At 37.8% G+C, this 15,585-nt stretch overlaps 1 protein-coding gene across 1 annotated transcript; it reads left to right on the forward strand.

Annotated features, from left to right (window-relative positions):
- Positions 1–6,383: 6,383 nt before the first annotated feature.
- LOC149827912 (uncharacterized) lies at positions 6,384–7,897 on the forward strand. Its single transcript, XM_090018288.1, has 4 exons — positions 6,384–6,400; positions 6,488–6,687; positions 7,013–7,197; positions 7,278–7,897. The coding sequence occupies exons 2-4, from the start codon at positions 6,550–6,552 to the stop codon at positions 7,558–7,560; spliced, it is 606 nt and encodes a 201-aa protein (XP_089874414.1). The 5' UTR covers positions 6,384–6,400; positions 6,488–6,549; the 3' UTR covers positions 7,561–7,897.
- Positions 7,898–15,585: the final 7,688 nt, after the last annotated feature.

The raw sequence follows: 15,585 nt of genomic DNA on the forward strand, positions 1-15,585 counted from the left end.
CGTATTGTTACTTTTTGCCTTAATGATACAATACACACTCGTATCACGATACAATGTGTATCGTACCTGTATCGGGTGTATCATACGATACCTCCTTGTATCGACCTGTATCGTACGATACACCCCGTATCGTACAATATAGGTCCGGGCACTTAAAAAGACCCGAAATCGAGTCATTTTCATGTTGGGTTTAAAAGGCCTCTTAAGGGCCGACTTCTACACATGTATAGAGGTTGTTGGAAACTTGGAAGGGAACCCATGCACCCTAGGTTCCGTGAGATCGATTTGGGGGTTGATTCATGCGCAACAGAGAGAGATTTTACGATTTTCTCAAGAGTGCATTTTCACCCATTTTTTCACTCAATGAAGTGGTTAAGGTAAAAAATCCCTATTCTTTGCCTGTTATTGAGTGTTTTGGGGAGAAGATGGTATCAGAAGATCTGGCATGACAATGGTGCACTCAAGTAACGAGTGAAAATCGATTAAGAATCAAATGCAACTATTGCCAAAATAGTTTTTCAAGTGGTATCTCTTGGTTTTCATTTAGAAATAAATGCTTCATATGTGATTTTATGTATGTAGTTTGTGCAATTCATCATCATTTCATGTGATATGATTTTTTTAGAAATTTTACTAAAATTTTCTGATTTTTTCTATTTTGTGGTTTTTTTTGGATTTTTTTATTAAAAATTTACGATACGATACAATGTTACTATTGGGTCGACTGATACGGGTAACGATACACTACTTAGAACCTTGTCTTATAGAGACATAAATGCTTCATATGTGATTTTATGGTTGTATTTTGTGCAATTCATCATTGTTTCATGTGATGATTTTTTTTAGAATTTTTGCTAATTTTTCTGTTTTTTTCTTGTTCTTTTGCATTTTTTGAATTTTTTTATTGAAAATTTATGATATTTTATGATACTATATGATACGGTCTTAATTTGGGCCTGACCAATACAGGTAACGATACGATACTTACAACCTTGGGTTGGATAACCTACAACGGCAACTTGTCCTGAAAGAGAGGTATCTATTTTAAGCTATGTCACATGGGTGCGGGTGCGGGGATTCGGCACTTCCAAAAAACCCGGGTGCGGGGGTGCGGCAGGGGCAAAAATATATATATAAATATATATATATATATCATGTATAGTGTATATGTATGAATGTATGGTAGCTGTTAAGGTCCATGACATTTATGCATGTTAGCACGTTCACCACAATTTTATGCCCCTAACAAATTTAAAAATTGATATGGTGATTAGGTGTATTAATTGTCACAATTATGGACATTTTAGTAATTTTTATTAGGAAAACATATTAATAATTGTGCATTTTGAATGCACAGCTAATAAGTGTGTAACTTATTTTTACACAAAATTGCAAAAATAGCTACTGGTGTCCATTAATGCATGGAACCGCCAAGTCATTTTTAAACTTCAAGGGTGTATTTTATGGTCATGTTTTAACACCTGCAGATGGCTATGGAAGTCAACACACTTATTAACTTCCTAGACTGATCCCTCTTCATGAGAAGCCTTTTGTTTTATGTTTGCAGAGGCATTGATTTTTTTTAGATGTATATCTTAATGTGTGCCCAACTTTCTTTTTACCATTTTTTTTATCTTATATGGTTGTCCCCAAAGATGAAAGTGATGAGTTGTGGAGCTTGATTCATTGTTTTTGCCCTTGCAGGAAGGGGGGTCCGGGGGCTCCCCCCGGCGTGGGTCCCGCTGCACGGTCAACGGGCGGGGGTCTAGGGGGGGCCGCCCCTGGCGGGGGGTTATAGGGCAACCATATAAATTCCGCAGCCCATTTCATAGGGAATTTTTTTAAAAAAAAAAAATCCAAAAAAAAAATGGACAAAAATGACCCTGGGTGCGGTCAACGCACCCAGGGACGGGTTGACCGCACCCGGTGCCGCACCCGCACCCGCACCCGCGTCGAGTCGCGTTGACACGGGTGTGGCACCCTGCTAGCCGAATCCCTGTGACAGATTTTAAGTCATTGTTTTATATTCAGGAATGTGTTGTTTTGTTCATACTCACTTCTGTATTATTTATTTATTTAATTTTTATCGTACTATCAAGTCAGGTGCATTTTAGTCTTTCTTGCTTTGTTCCTATTTACGGATGGCAGTTTTGTAATATAACAATATGTTTCACATATAAAAAGTGATCCCACATTGTGACTTCCTTCATGCTTTATCAAAATATTAGATGGTATCACGTCTTGGTTGGATATACTGCAGGTACATTCAAAGAGATTTGTCTAAGACTCCAAGTATTTGTCTCTTCCAAGATTCTTAAAACTTCATCATCTTCGTCTCTTTTTATTCTACATGCTGATCTTTTCTTGATTCAAAAAGGTCCTTTTCTTCTCATTGTCCCTTCATATTTCTTGTTGGGTCATCAATATTTCACCTACTTTTTTGTTCCAATCTTCTGTTCTTTGTTTAGTGATTGTGCTAAAATGTTCTATATATATCATCAACATTGCACACCTTGGTTGAAAATATGCTTTTGGTCATCTGATATAGGTGTAAAACTGTAAATGTATACCGCAAAATGCTAGATGGTACAAATACTGATATACATATACATACATGACATAACTGACATTCCTTTACTGAATAAAACCAATGACATGAAAAAGAAAAAGAAAAACAGAACAAAAAAAAGAATAGCAATAGCTGCAATACACAAAATTTAGCGAATTCTAAGAATAAAATCACATTGGATTACGTATCAACAAAAGAACAACTGGCATTCTTTTATTGAACAATCATAGCATGAACAACACCAATCCAAAAGGGCCAGTGATATTTGTGGAAGGTTGACAATTGAATAGATGCTATTTGACTGGTTGTGAATCTCAGGGAAGATGGAAAAGGTGAGTGATATAAGACTGATAAGTTGCAACTATTGCAAGAAAGTTGGTCATATGAAATACTTTTGTCTTAAGTTGGAGAAGTAGAAAGTTTGTCTTGATCATGAATCATCTTTGTCTAGTGTGTAGCCACACTTACTGATGCAGAGTTCGATGAAGAGGGTTGGCTGCATCAATAAAGAGGAAGTATGACAGGTGGCCTTCCATTCTCATGGGTTTGGGAGAATAACTGGCTCTAGAATTCATGGTTATGGAGTGGCTGTTGTAAGGTGTTAGCTGCTTCTAATGACCACATCCATCTCAAATTGGGAAATGCTTGCAAAACAAAATTTTGGTTAGATTCGTGGCTTGAAGGCTAGGCTCTAAGATGGTTATTTCCTAATTTATTCCAACTGGCTACTGATAAAGATATTTCAGTTGTTAGTTACTGTTTGGGTGGGTGGGGTTTGGGACTGGTCTTTTAGAAGGACCTTTTCTCTACTTGAGTTGGAGGACTGGGTAGCATTAAATCAAGTACTGGCCAAGCAGGCATTGGGCACAACCAAAGATTCTATTCCCTGATTTTGTTTAAATAATGGTAAATTTTCCATCAAATCTTGTTATCTTTCTTTTGTGCAGACCCTTTGTAACTCTTTCTCTAGGAAATCAGTATGGGATCATTGTCCTATTCCGGGCAGTGATGTTTGCTTGGCTGGTACCACAAAACTGCATTACTGCACAGACCTATCTTAATAGAATAGGTTTTCACTTGGTGGTTATATGCTTTATGTGCAGAAGTAAGAGGAATCAGCATGGCATCTGCTTTGGTTATGCCTCACATTTCAATATCTGTTTAATCTTGCTAGGGATTTGTGAACTGGAGAATTGAATCCTTTAGACCACTGTCACCTATATCGCCGATATTTTTGAATATATCGCGATATTATCGGCAATTTCAAGCTTGCCGATAATATTGGGAATATATTGCGATATTTTCAAAATATCGGCAAATAAAAAATATTGGGATATTATTGCAATATTTTTGAGTTTTTTAAGTTTGCATTTCCTATTTTTTTGTTTCTTTTATATTCTAAAACCTTTAAAACATGTTTATTTATATTTTTGAAAGAAAAATAATACAAAACTTATTATTTTCTTAGGTTTTTTGTTGTTATTTATATTTTTTTCAATTTTTAAACTCCTGAGATTTTCCCGAGATATTCCTGAGATTTATCAACTTTTGAAAATCTCTTCGAGAAATACCCTCGCCGAGAAGTTACCTTTAACGATACAGGTGACTATGCTTTAGACATATCCTTTTGGCATCTTGGACCTAAAAAAGGGATGAAATGGAGGCTGCTATGGAGGTGGTGGACCTTTCTTGACATGGTGGTGGGTTTGGAAAGAAGGAAAATAATATATTTTTTTCAGGACCAAACTCAGGATTTGAGAGTTATTATGTACGTATTCATTTACAGATACAGCTGTATGCACGAGCATAGTGACTTGGGTCTGATATAAAGTGGATTGGGCGTAGTTGGTTGGGGTATTTAGAAGCACCAGATCAATATCTTTCTTATTATTTTATTTTATTTCTCTGTTTCCTTTTGGATTGATTTTGTTTTTGTTTTGGTGTGACACCTTGTTGCTGCAATGTAACTGTTTTATTTTATCAATTAAAGTTCATCTTTCAATTAAAAAAGAATTACGCTTTGTAGGTCCATAGCAGAATCTTTCTCCTCAAGGAACCATATGAAATAAAGGTCCATTTCCTTATAGACAAGATGTGGAGGTGTCTAGACTCTAGAAGCATGTTTAGATTCAAGTAATTGTTGTGCTTTATTTATACAAGTCTGCTTAGATAGTACTTAGAGTGCGGTGGACATATTATGAATTAAATGGCATGAAGGATTGTCAATTTGATTCACTGGTAAATGATTTAGGCAGTAATTAGGGCAATCAACCTTCTTCATGTAAATTGAAAATTATATAGTAGCAGAGTGGGAGGCTATCCATACTTTACACTGAGATGACCCTAGTTTCCAAATGAAACAATACCCACTTCATACATGTTGCAAAAGTCACTCGTATGGAGGCAGTCATAGATAATCTCATGTGAAAAGCGCCAAAAGTTTGTAAGAATGAGATTAATCAGATGAATGTGAGTATGGTGGTTCGATGTTTAAATTCTAATTAGGCTTGAGATTAGGGCTCTTGTTGTTCAGTTTATTTTATGTTCCTTCCGTCTGGTTTTATTTCTTGGTGTAGAAAGAAATAAAAATTCTTAAGGCATTATATGCTATTAATATATCTTAAGGTCAAGGAAATACATGCTCAACTTCAAGGTCATTGTGCTGGTCTCTTACAGGAGTTAGTGTGTTCTCAATAATGCCTACTAACTGAAAATAAAAGTGAATTTTGACCCCAAGTGTTATTCTTGCCTTGTCTGCTGTTGATTGAGTTAATCTATAATTGTTTCAGCTTTCATTTGCATTACCATCACTCGCAATGTGTTTCATTATGCATGTCAACTACAGCTCCTTCTACATAATAAAATATTTCAATTATAATTTGGTGAACTTAACTGGGTTCCTTGATTCGACTTGTCGCATTTTCCATATTGTTAGCAATTTTGTATGCAAAATATCATGAGTTGATCTTTTTTTCCCTTTACTAATGACTAGTTAAGAAATTATCTTTTCAAATATATTCTTTAGTACTATCAATTAATTTGTTTCCTTTGCATCATAAATCTTGAAAGACACTTCGTTCAGCAGCTATGAACTTATGATAATAGTACTAGTGAATATGGAATATTTTTTCCGCATACTACTTGGCTGCAAACTATTAAATCCATATCTCCATATTCTGTACCTTTCTTCTTTCGATAACTTGTTTTCCAGCACTTTTGATGTTCCCTCCTAGTAAATACTATGATTATAATAAATAGTCATAGTATGTTTGCCGAGGGTTTAGTTAAGAATGGAGTCCTCATTCTGATCTACTTACCTGAATACCAGGTTGCAGTGTATGCATAATTTCGAAGAGACTGGGCTGAGGCTTTAAGATTTTATGAAGATGCCTACCATGCTTTGCGCGAGGTATGTTGAAATCTACTTAATTGTGACTTGTCTTTGTGGATGCTTGGTGCAGTATTTTAAGCATCTATTCAGTTATAACATTAGTTTCCTTTGTTTGCCCAATCAAGGCTTTTATCTCTATTGAGAAGTTCCAAAAACTGGAAAATGTACCAGCTGTTCTATGATTATTTGCTTAAACAGCAGGAATTCTATTGTTCTCTGTTAATCAACAAGTTTGAATTTGAAGTTGAAAGCCAAACTGGTCATACATTTGCATCTTTTTTCTGTTCGCAAGGGTCATCTCAACTCTGGGATTTTTGTTTGATATTCAGCTTGTTATTTTAGCACGAGTCTGTTTTATCCATCATAAAGGTTTTGATGAGCTGCAGATGATTGGGACATCAACACGGTTGCCACCTATTCAACGCTTTGCTGAGATAAAGGTAGCTGCCGGACAATTGCATTTCAAAGTGTCAACTTTGTTGCTTCACAGTGGCAAGGTTATTGAAGCAATTACATGGTTCTTGCAGCATATTGCATGCTATGAGAAGCTTACAGGAGATCCAGAATTTTTTTCCTTCATTGTGACTCGATGAGCAAACAATATTTAGTATTCGCCGAGTTATTGGAGACAAGTTCTGCTGCTATTCCAGCCAGTTTTCGTCTGCCATTAGGGACATCAGAAAAACCTGTCACCGAATGGGAATTCCAACCAGCTCACTATTATCAGGTTAGTGAATTCTTGTTTGCATTTGGCATAATTATGCACATTTTTTCTATGCTATTGTAAGCATACAGGAGTCAATTAATCTGTTTGTGCTATCATTGTTACAATGTCTTATATTTCAAGCTTTTCCTGATTTGGGGTCTTCTTCCTTCCAATTTTTAGGATCTTAATTTCTTATGGGTTGTTCTGTTGTTTGCCCTCATGCACTCATCGCAAAATGGCACAGATTTTTTCACATTCTAAATCTTTTTTCATTGTTTCAATTACAGGAATACTTAGTAGTAGTTACTAAGACATTTTTTATGTTATAAAAACTTTCCATCAACAGTTAGCAGCCTGTTGCTTGAGAGAAAAGAGGAGTGCGCTTGAAGCCTCCTTGTCTGTCATGGAAAAGCCTGAATACTCTGCCGTAGTGGATGCAATTCAAAATAGCACAGATTCTGTTGTTCCTTCTTTGTATGTCAGCCAATGTTCATGGTTGATTGAGACTGGAGAGACATATGCTATGCAACTGTATGTCTTGGACATCTTATAACTAAATATATGAATTTTATTATGCTTGGAGTTTAACTGGTTGCTGGATGTTCTTGCAGTCTTACTGATTTGGAGTATCTGGCTTATGCTGTTGATGAGGGGAAGAGATACCAGGATTCATACGAAATTGTGGCTCTATTAAGAAAGTCTTATGATTTCTACAATAACCTGAAAGCTCAGAGGATGGCCTCTTACTCCAGCAATCTAATGGCTAGAGAACATTTTGCTTTAAGGGATTTTAGTAAGGCTAGAATTCTTTTTGATAGCATTGCGAATCTTTACAGACGAGGGTTGGCTGACTCTGCTTTCGGAAACCTTGGGTTATTTGAGGGATTGCTCTAGAAAACTTGGGCTTCTGCAAGAATATGTAGAATATTAACTCGAAATGGCTTCACTGCCTATAATGTCCGGAAGCAATATGGGGTCTCTTGACCCAAAGGGTCAATATGGGCCGGCGGGTCCTGCTTGCTTCTTCCAGAGGGAGACTATACATGAAGAAATATCAATGATTTTGAAAGGAGTGCCTGTATTGAAATTGAATGATGTTCATGGTAGCATTGGCTTAACTGAAGATCTGCCTCTTCATCTTGAGATCGATCTTGTTAGCCCATTAAGAACAATATTTCTGGCATCTGTAGCTTTTCATGATCAATCTGGTAAGCCAAGGGCACCTACTTTCCTGACATTGTCACTTATATCACGTTTACCTCATCCCTTTGAGTTTGAACAATTAGAAATTCAATTCAACCACCTTTCATGTAATTTTGTCATTAACAATGTGCATAGACAAACACTAGCAACTCAAGAACAGGCCCTTCGAGGAGAATGGTCTAGACCTAACTCTGGTTTCAAACAAATGGTCACGATTAACATATGACATCATACCAGGTGATATAACAAGAAATTTCTTTGCTCTGTTCTCTTTTTTTTTCTTGTATTATGTGAATCTGATCTTTTGAATATTTCAGGCTAAAGCTTGAGTGCTTATCGGTGTTGGCAAGAATAGGAAAATATTTGACCATCTGCATCAATGGAAGATTTACCTCTTTGGAAGTTTGAAGATAGAATAGACTCTGCCAACCAAAGATGGAACGACCCCAACTCATACCCGTTAAAAGGTATAATTTTTTTTTTAAACAATTGCGAAAACAATCCCAGAGACCCGGGGTATTACAATCCAAATCACATCTACAACCACAAGGGATCTTACACTACCATCAACGAAACCAATTCAACTTTATTTAATTAAAATTATAGAGTCTGAGAACAATATGTAAATGAATATAAATAAACCAAAAAGTTGAGTCACTCTGTCCTTAAGTAAAACTATTAAGCAATCGTGTAACCCTCATAATTCCTCGAAGTAGTAGGTCTCTTCACTGAGTCTTAGAAGCTGTGAAAAACATAAAAGTAAGGGTGTAAGAATCATATATTCTGCGTACGAGTTTCTTTCATAAATTAAATAAGTAAAAAGAACATAAATAAGATTCATGCAACATTTTAGAAGGATATAATTACCACAAATTCACTATTCAAATAATCATTCATGCAATAGAGAACAATTATTAAGCAATAAGAAATATTTATAATGCATGATAAATGTTTTCTATTGCTTAATAATTGTTTTTTATTGTATGAATGATTATTTAAATATTGAATTTGTGGTAATTGTATCTATATAAAATGTTGCATGGATCTTATTTATGTTTTTTTTACTTATTTGATTTATTAGAGGGGCTCATACGAAAGATCTATGATTTTGATACCTTTATTTTTATGTTTTTCATATCTTCTGAGATCTAGTGAAGAGATCTACTATTACGAAGAGTTACGAGGGTTACACGACTTCTTGACAGTTTCACTTAGGGATAAAGTGACTCTATTTTTTGGTTTATTTATTTTCATTTAAATATTATTCTCAGACTCTATAATTTTAATTAAATAAATTTGAATTTGTTTCGTTGATGGTAGTGTAAGATTCCTTATTGTTGTGGATGTGGTTTGGACTCTAAGACCCCAGGTCTCTAGGATTGTTTCCGCAATGGTTTAAAAAAAAAGTTTTACTTTTTAACGGGTATGAGTTGGGGTCATTACAAAAGATCCTACTTTTGCATTCACATGTCAGAAAGTTATCCAGGAAGCTCTTGTTGATCTTATTTTAAACTCTTTTGGCTCTGCACTGGTTGGTGAGACAAGAGAACATATGGTCTGTTCACATATGGTCTGTTCTGGAGACCTGAAGATAAACCACGTAGACACCAAAGGGGCCTTGCTTACACCTAGAGATGTTGAACTGTTCTCTTCAGAAAATCATGTTGAGCTTCTTGGTATTTCAGGGTCAATTGAACAGAATGGATCTCAACCAAATATTGAAAATATCAGAAAAATTCAGCAGCCTTTTGGGTTGCTCTCTGTGCCATTTTTGAACGTCGGTGAATCTTGGTCCTGCAGGCTGGACATCAAGTGGCAGATACCCAAATCAGTGACTCTGTTTGTTTCACTGGGCTACTGACCTACAGCTGGGACACCATCATGCAGAAAGTTCATGTACATAAGAGCTTGGAAATTGAGGGAAAGGTTGCCATTGTTAACAGTCACCAGTTTATGATGCCGTTTAGAGGGGATCTTCTGTTACTCTAAAAAATCAGACAGGATGCGTCATCTTCTGATCATTCAACAACACTTGCTCTGCATGAAAAAATATCTTTCTTGTGACTGCTAAGAATTGTTGTGAGGTTCCTTTATGGCTGATCTCTACCTCTGTTGATACCGATGACAAGGAGAGGGAGACATGCATTTTAAGGAATGCTTCTGCAGAATCTACACCTGATCATGGTCTTGTATCTAACTGCATTGAGCCTGTCTCATCTGAACCTGTTATTGTGCCAGGTGAAGAATTTAAATGGATTTTTTCTCAGTCCTCTTAAGGAGTCCCCAAATATGCCCATGGGAACACTATCCATCAGATGGAGAAGGAAGTCTGAGTTGATTGAGTCTGAATCCGATACAACAATGGAAATTGTTACTAAACTGAAGCTCCCAGATGTGAATGTTGAGAAGGCGGTGCTGGTCGTGGATTTGGATTGTCCACCCTATGCAATACTTGTTGTTCCCTTTTCATTTTCTGTGAGGATTCAGAACCAGTCGCCATTAGTTCAGTAAATCCAATATTCCTTGGTTGAATCACAGGGTTTCCTGTTATCAGGGGCATACAGTGATGCTGTATTTGTATTACCAAATTCTGAGCATGTTCTAGCCTATGTGCTGTTGCCATTGTTGTCAGGCCCTCAACAATTACCACAGATTATATTTACTTCAGAAAGATATTCAACAAGACTTCAAACACCTGCTTCAGCTGCCACACTCTGTCTTCCCCTCGAAGCCTCACATTCTGTTGGGTTCTATTAGAAAAGAGGGTAATGATGCTGGTGTTGGGACCATAACTCATTCCGGTTAAGCAGAACTACCCTGCCTCCCTGTCCTGATCATCTTTTTGGTTCTTGTGGCAACTGGCAAGTAATCTTGATGTGCCAAAATTTTGCAGAAAAATGAAGTGGGCGGGTGATTTTATGGTGTTCTACAATCGCGGTCATCATCATTTATGAAAAGTAACCCACCCAAGAGGACCAAAGGGGGCTCCGGTTGTCTGGTAGGAGCAACTAGTGCACGTCACCTTGTGTTGGGATGTTGCAGGTTCGAAACTCAGGGGTATAGTTGTATAACTGGGGTCTGCCTAACCCCAGCATGCCTATCAAAAAAAAAAAAAATTACCCAAGATAACTGGGCTAAACATAACCACGGAATAGGTTGGAATGGATGTGTTGCCTTAGACGGAAAGAGGAGCTGCCAAATTATGTCGATCACATGAGCACACATCTCTGATTCACTGAGCTTCTCTCCCAAACAGTGCTCACATTGTTATGGCTTCTTGCAGGTTGGAACTTATCCGATAAGGGATATTGCTATGCTGGTACCATTAGAGTTATGACTGCATTCACAAGGGTTTTGGTCAGCAGTTCTCGTCATCAGGAGTCCAACTTGACCTTTCAGCACTGGATTAGCGTCAACCCCCATATATGGTTTTACAACTTTGCAGAGACATTTTAAACAGTTGCCTTGGCCTGGTTATCCTGACCTCCCTTTGTCAGGAGGCACCTCTTATTCCGAAGTCACAGAGCCACCTTTTTGTATTCTTTAGAAAGTCTTCTCACACCCTTAACTATTCTCTACTTCTGTCGGTTTTGCCTACACGTCGTACTCTTTTGTTGATGGTTGCTCGAGCTTATTTTTCTGTCTATCCATGCTCCCAAAGAGTTGCCTTTGGATTTATGGTGGCTCTCATCAATTCGTTCCTTGTTGGATATTGCAAAGACTTTTATCTGACAGCTATTGATTAAACAGCTGATATGGGATTACAGAACAGCCAGATCTGTATGATCGGACTTGGCAGCATCATATCATGCTCAACTAAATCAGTTTGTTTGATGGCAGAGAACCTGGCACAAGGGATGCTAAGGAGTGGGAATGACTATTTGCTAAGCTTTTAAGATATAATGGCCAACCTTCTAAAGAAAATGCCTGGTGAGTGGGGATTGACTATAATTACTCGTTTTAGCGTGTCTTTAAAATGTTTGGATCTACTATGTGGCCTAAGGTACATGTACCCGGTGAGTATACGATTCTGGTATCAGGTATTTGATGCATTGTTGTAATTTCTATTGTGGAAGCATGTATATTAGTTTCAATGATTAGTTCACATCATGGGCTAATGCAGACATGCAAGGGATGCCCATATCTATATGTAGCAATACCAGTAATAATATCTAATTTCTGCATCCGTATTGAATTATGGTACATCTGATCTTAAATGCTTTATTTAGCAACTGGTATGTGCTCGCCATGGTCAGCTTCTATCTGAACAGGCTCAATGGAAACCAATAGTTCATATGATCTAAATCTGAAAGTATGCCAAACTCGACAGCGTATATTTCACCAACTTGGTTCTGCCTGTAATCAACCCGAAATCGCTCAAAACTATACAAGGAATCTTGTTACCTTTGTGTGTGTGTGTGTGTGTGTGTGTGTGTGTGTGTGAGGGGGGGGGGGGGGATGTTCTATTGTGGCCACCCATTTATCTCAAATGTTAATTGCTGTAGGGCTTCACGCATATTACACTGGATTTTATCTTTTGAAGATAACGTTTTAGTTGATTCAGGCATGCTTTGCCTAGTTGTTCGTGCCCTAATTAACAGTCTTGCTTAGCTGAGTTGGATCATGTAACACGATCCACTCTTGAATAGGGCTGGTAAACGAGCCTAATGAGTCGAGCTTGGGTCATCAATGGTAAACGAGCCTAATGAGTCAGGCATGCTTGCGAGCTTGTTACAAGCTGAACCCAGCGTGAGCTCACTGTGAATCCAGTTTTACGAGACAATCACAAGCTGACTCGTTTTATAAAATACCTTATTTAATTTTTTTTTTTGTTGACAGAGAAAGCTGGGCTTAGTCCGACCCTTACCAGTTATTCAACCATACCATTTGGAGTTTGAACTTACAACTCATATTTTAAAATTTTGTTTATATATATATATATATATATATATATATATATATATATATATATATATATATATATATATATATATATATATATATATATATATATATATATATATATATAAGACTGAAATATGAGAACTAGAAATATGGGCATTTTCAACACTTTTTTTAGCAAATCCAACCATGTCGATGTGCTTGGCATGGTGAACTTGTTAGGAATCAACCATTGGACTCTGTATTTTAGATGAAAAATATGATTTTTTTAAATACTTGGATATTTATTAAGATTATGAGCTATTGATTTTAAAGCCTTAAAAAGCTCTTGTTTATGCATCAAAATTGGATGATTCAATAGTGGGTTCTTATAAAACCAAGCATGTAGATCACATTTGTGTGGTTATATTCAAGAGAAAATAACAAAAAAAATCATGAAAATAGGCATAGCAGTGGACCGAGGGAAAGCGGGGCCCTGCCCCGCCTCGCCCCGTTTGGACCGGGGATGAAGGGTATGAAACGGGGATGGAGGCGGGGACGAAGGTTAAAATCCATTCCCGTTCGGGGATGGACTGACACTTTCCCCCGCCCTGCCCCATCCCATCCCATCCCCGCCCTTCCCTCTCTCCGATAAACCCTAACGCAAACCTCCTTTCTCCATTTTTGTTCACCTCCCCTCTCACGCAACCCGATTCCCCCCCCCTTCTACCTCCCCGTGTAAGCTCCTCCTTCCTTCGGATCCTTCCCTGTTTGCAGATCTGTCGAAGCCGCACCATCGTCGTGACCAGTCGGAAGCCAACCGTTGCGCCACCGTTGGAAGCCATCGTCACTGACCACCACAGCCTCCCCCATCGCCGCACCATCGTCGAAAGCCAACCGTTGCTGCGAGCCCGATGTTGCTGCCACTTATGTCAGGAACCTCGACTATCGCCAGGTAACATTCATCCTCTCCCCCTCCTCTTCTATGCAACCCCCATTTTTGGGTTGTCGGGGGTGCTAAGAGCCACCATTACACCATCCCCGCCACGATCCCCGCCTCATCCTCGTCCCTGCCACTTTTCCCGGCAATATCCCCGCCCCGCCTCATCCCCGTTTGAACCGGGGATGGAGCGGGAGGTTAAAATCTATCCCCGTGCGGGGATGAAGGTTCTAATCTTGAGGCGGGGCGGGGGTGGAGACCTTGATCCCCGCCTTACCCCACTGCCATCCCTGCATGAAAATCATGGTTCACATATTAGTTCTCCTATTCTAGTGACTTTCTCTCTCTCTCTCTCTCTCTCTATATATATATATATATATATATTGTGTGTGTGTAAAATATGCATTATATTTAAATATAATATGTAAAATGAGCGGAGCTGAGTCGAGATACAAGCTGGCTTGTAGCTTGGCTCACCACACCAGATTTTCCAGCTGAGCTGCCCCCAACAACAAGCTGCTCATCTCGTTTCCCAGCACCACTCTTGAGTGCTTGGGTTGGTGGAAAAGGGGTAGAAAACGTGGTGCAGTTTTCCTTAAGCCCATTTATTCTAGGGGAATATGACCTTTTGATATCTGAAAATTCTAGGCTGGCAGGTGTAGGTCTCAGTTTTTTTTTTATCATGGTTGGTGCAAACATCCAACAAAAGGGAGGAAAAAGTCTACGATGGCATTTATATTTGACCAGATTTATGCCTAAAACCAACACCTACTGGCTCTATTTCAATTCCATTTCCCTCTACCTTTTTCTGGGATCTCATTGAAGCAAATTGTTTTGATCAAATTGGACCATGTAGACTTGATCCATATCATCCATTTTAGTAAAAATCAACATTTGAATCACTAGAATCTGATTTGCGTACAGGATTTTTAGTGATTTAAAAATCAATAACAAGAGAAATAAAAGTTTTGTGATTAAAAAATCATATACTTATTTTAGTTTTTTTACAAATTAGTCCATGTCTTTTCATCGATTTGCAAATTAGTCCCTACCTTTTGCTCATTTACAAATCAGTCCCTGCCTTTCCTGCCGTTAGTGCATAGTAGTCCTCTGGTTAATAAGTCATCTACCTAACCATAGTTACAATGTAACCTATGGTTAAATTCATGCCAAATGACAAACTTGCCTACAATCTAATGCTCTAACCCTCCCTCACTCGTCTTCTCCTAACACCCTTAACCCTCCCTTTGTTACGCCGGGTTTTCAGGGTCAATTTGGTGGCTCTCAGATATACCTCTGTATTGGATGCCTTAACTGTAATATGGGACCTCTCGAGTGCGTGTTCATGGGTATTACTTCTTAGAGGAAAACTACAAAGTAAGCACAGAGAAAACATGACATAAATTTTCTTTAAAATTAAAATATCATGATCTCATAACCAATGTCATACTAGTTACATCATTCATCTCAAAAGCACAAATTAACATAAGGTTCAATAAATAAAGACAATAAAATAAAACTCTCTATGCAGCTCTGTGGTCGTCTGTGAACACCTGCGAATAGAAGTAACTATGTCGACATGCTTCAAGTAAATCTCTTGGAACCTACAATTATAATTATTAAGGAGGTGAGTCTAAAACTTAGTAAAGAATAATTATAAACAATTGAAGACTCAGACTTGCAACTGTAGTAGACTCTAAGCTACTAGTCTTAGTTTAGTTTTCATCACAGAACATACATGTTTGTTTCTTTTAAATTTCTTATTAACTTTCTAAAACCTACAAGTTAACATTCACTCAATGCTAACTACTATACTAGATTGGCTATATGGTAATAACCTACTATGAGCATAGCAATCCGTATAGAATACCCTAATTCTACGATATTGGCCAGAC

The sequence above is a fragment of the Nuphar pumila genome, chromosome 10, assembly GCF_984573655.1.
Source record: "Nuphar pumila chromosome 10, dmNupPumi1.hap1.1, whole genome shotgun sequence".
Classification (NCBI taxonomy): Eukaryota; Viridiplantae; Streptophyta; class Magnoliopsida; order Nymphaeales; family Nymphaeaceae; genus Nuphar; species Nuphar pumila.

Excerpts from the sequence above, each read along its gene's own strand:
- LOC149827912 (XM_090018288.1), top strand. The coding sequence starts at position 6,550 with ATGAGCAAACAATATTTAGTATTCGCCGAGTTATTGGAGACAAGTTCT. Across the intron at positions 6,688-7,012 it reads AACCAGCTCACTATTATCAG|TTAGCAGCCTGTTGCTTGAG; the intron begins GTTAGTGAATTC and ends TTCCATCAACAG. Across the intron at positions 7,198-7,277 it reads GAGACATATGCTATGCAACT|TCTTACTGATTTGGAGTATC; the intron begins GTATGTCTTGGA and ends ATGTTCTTGCAG.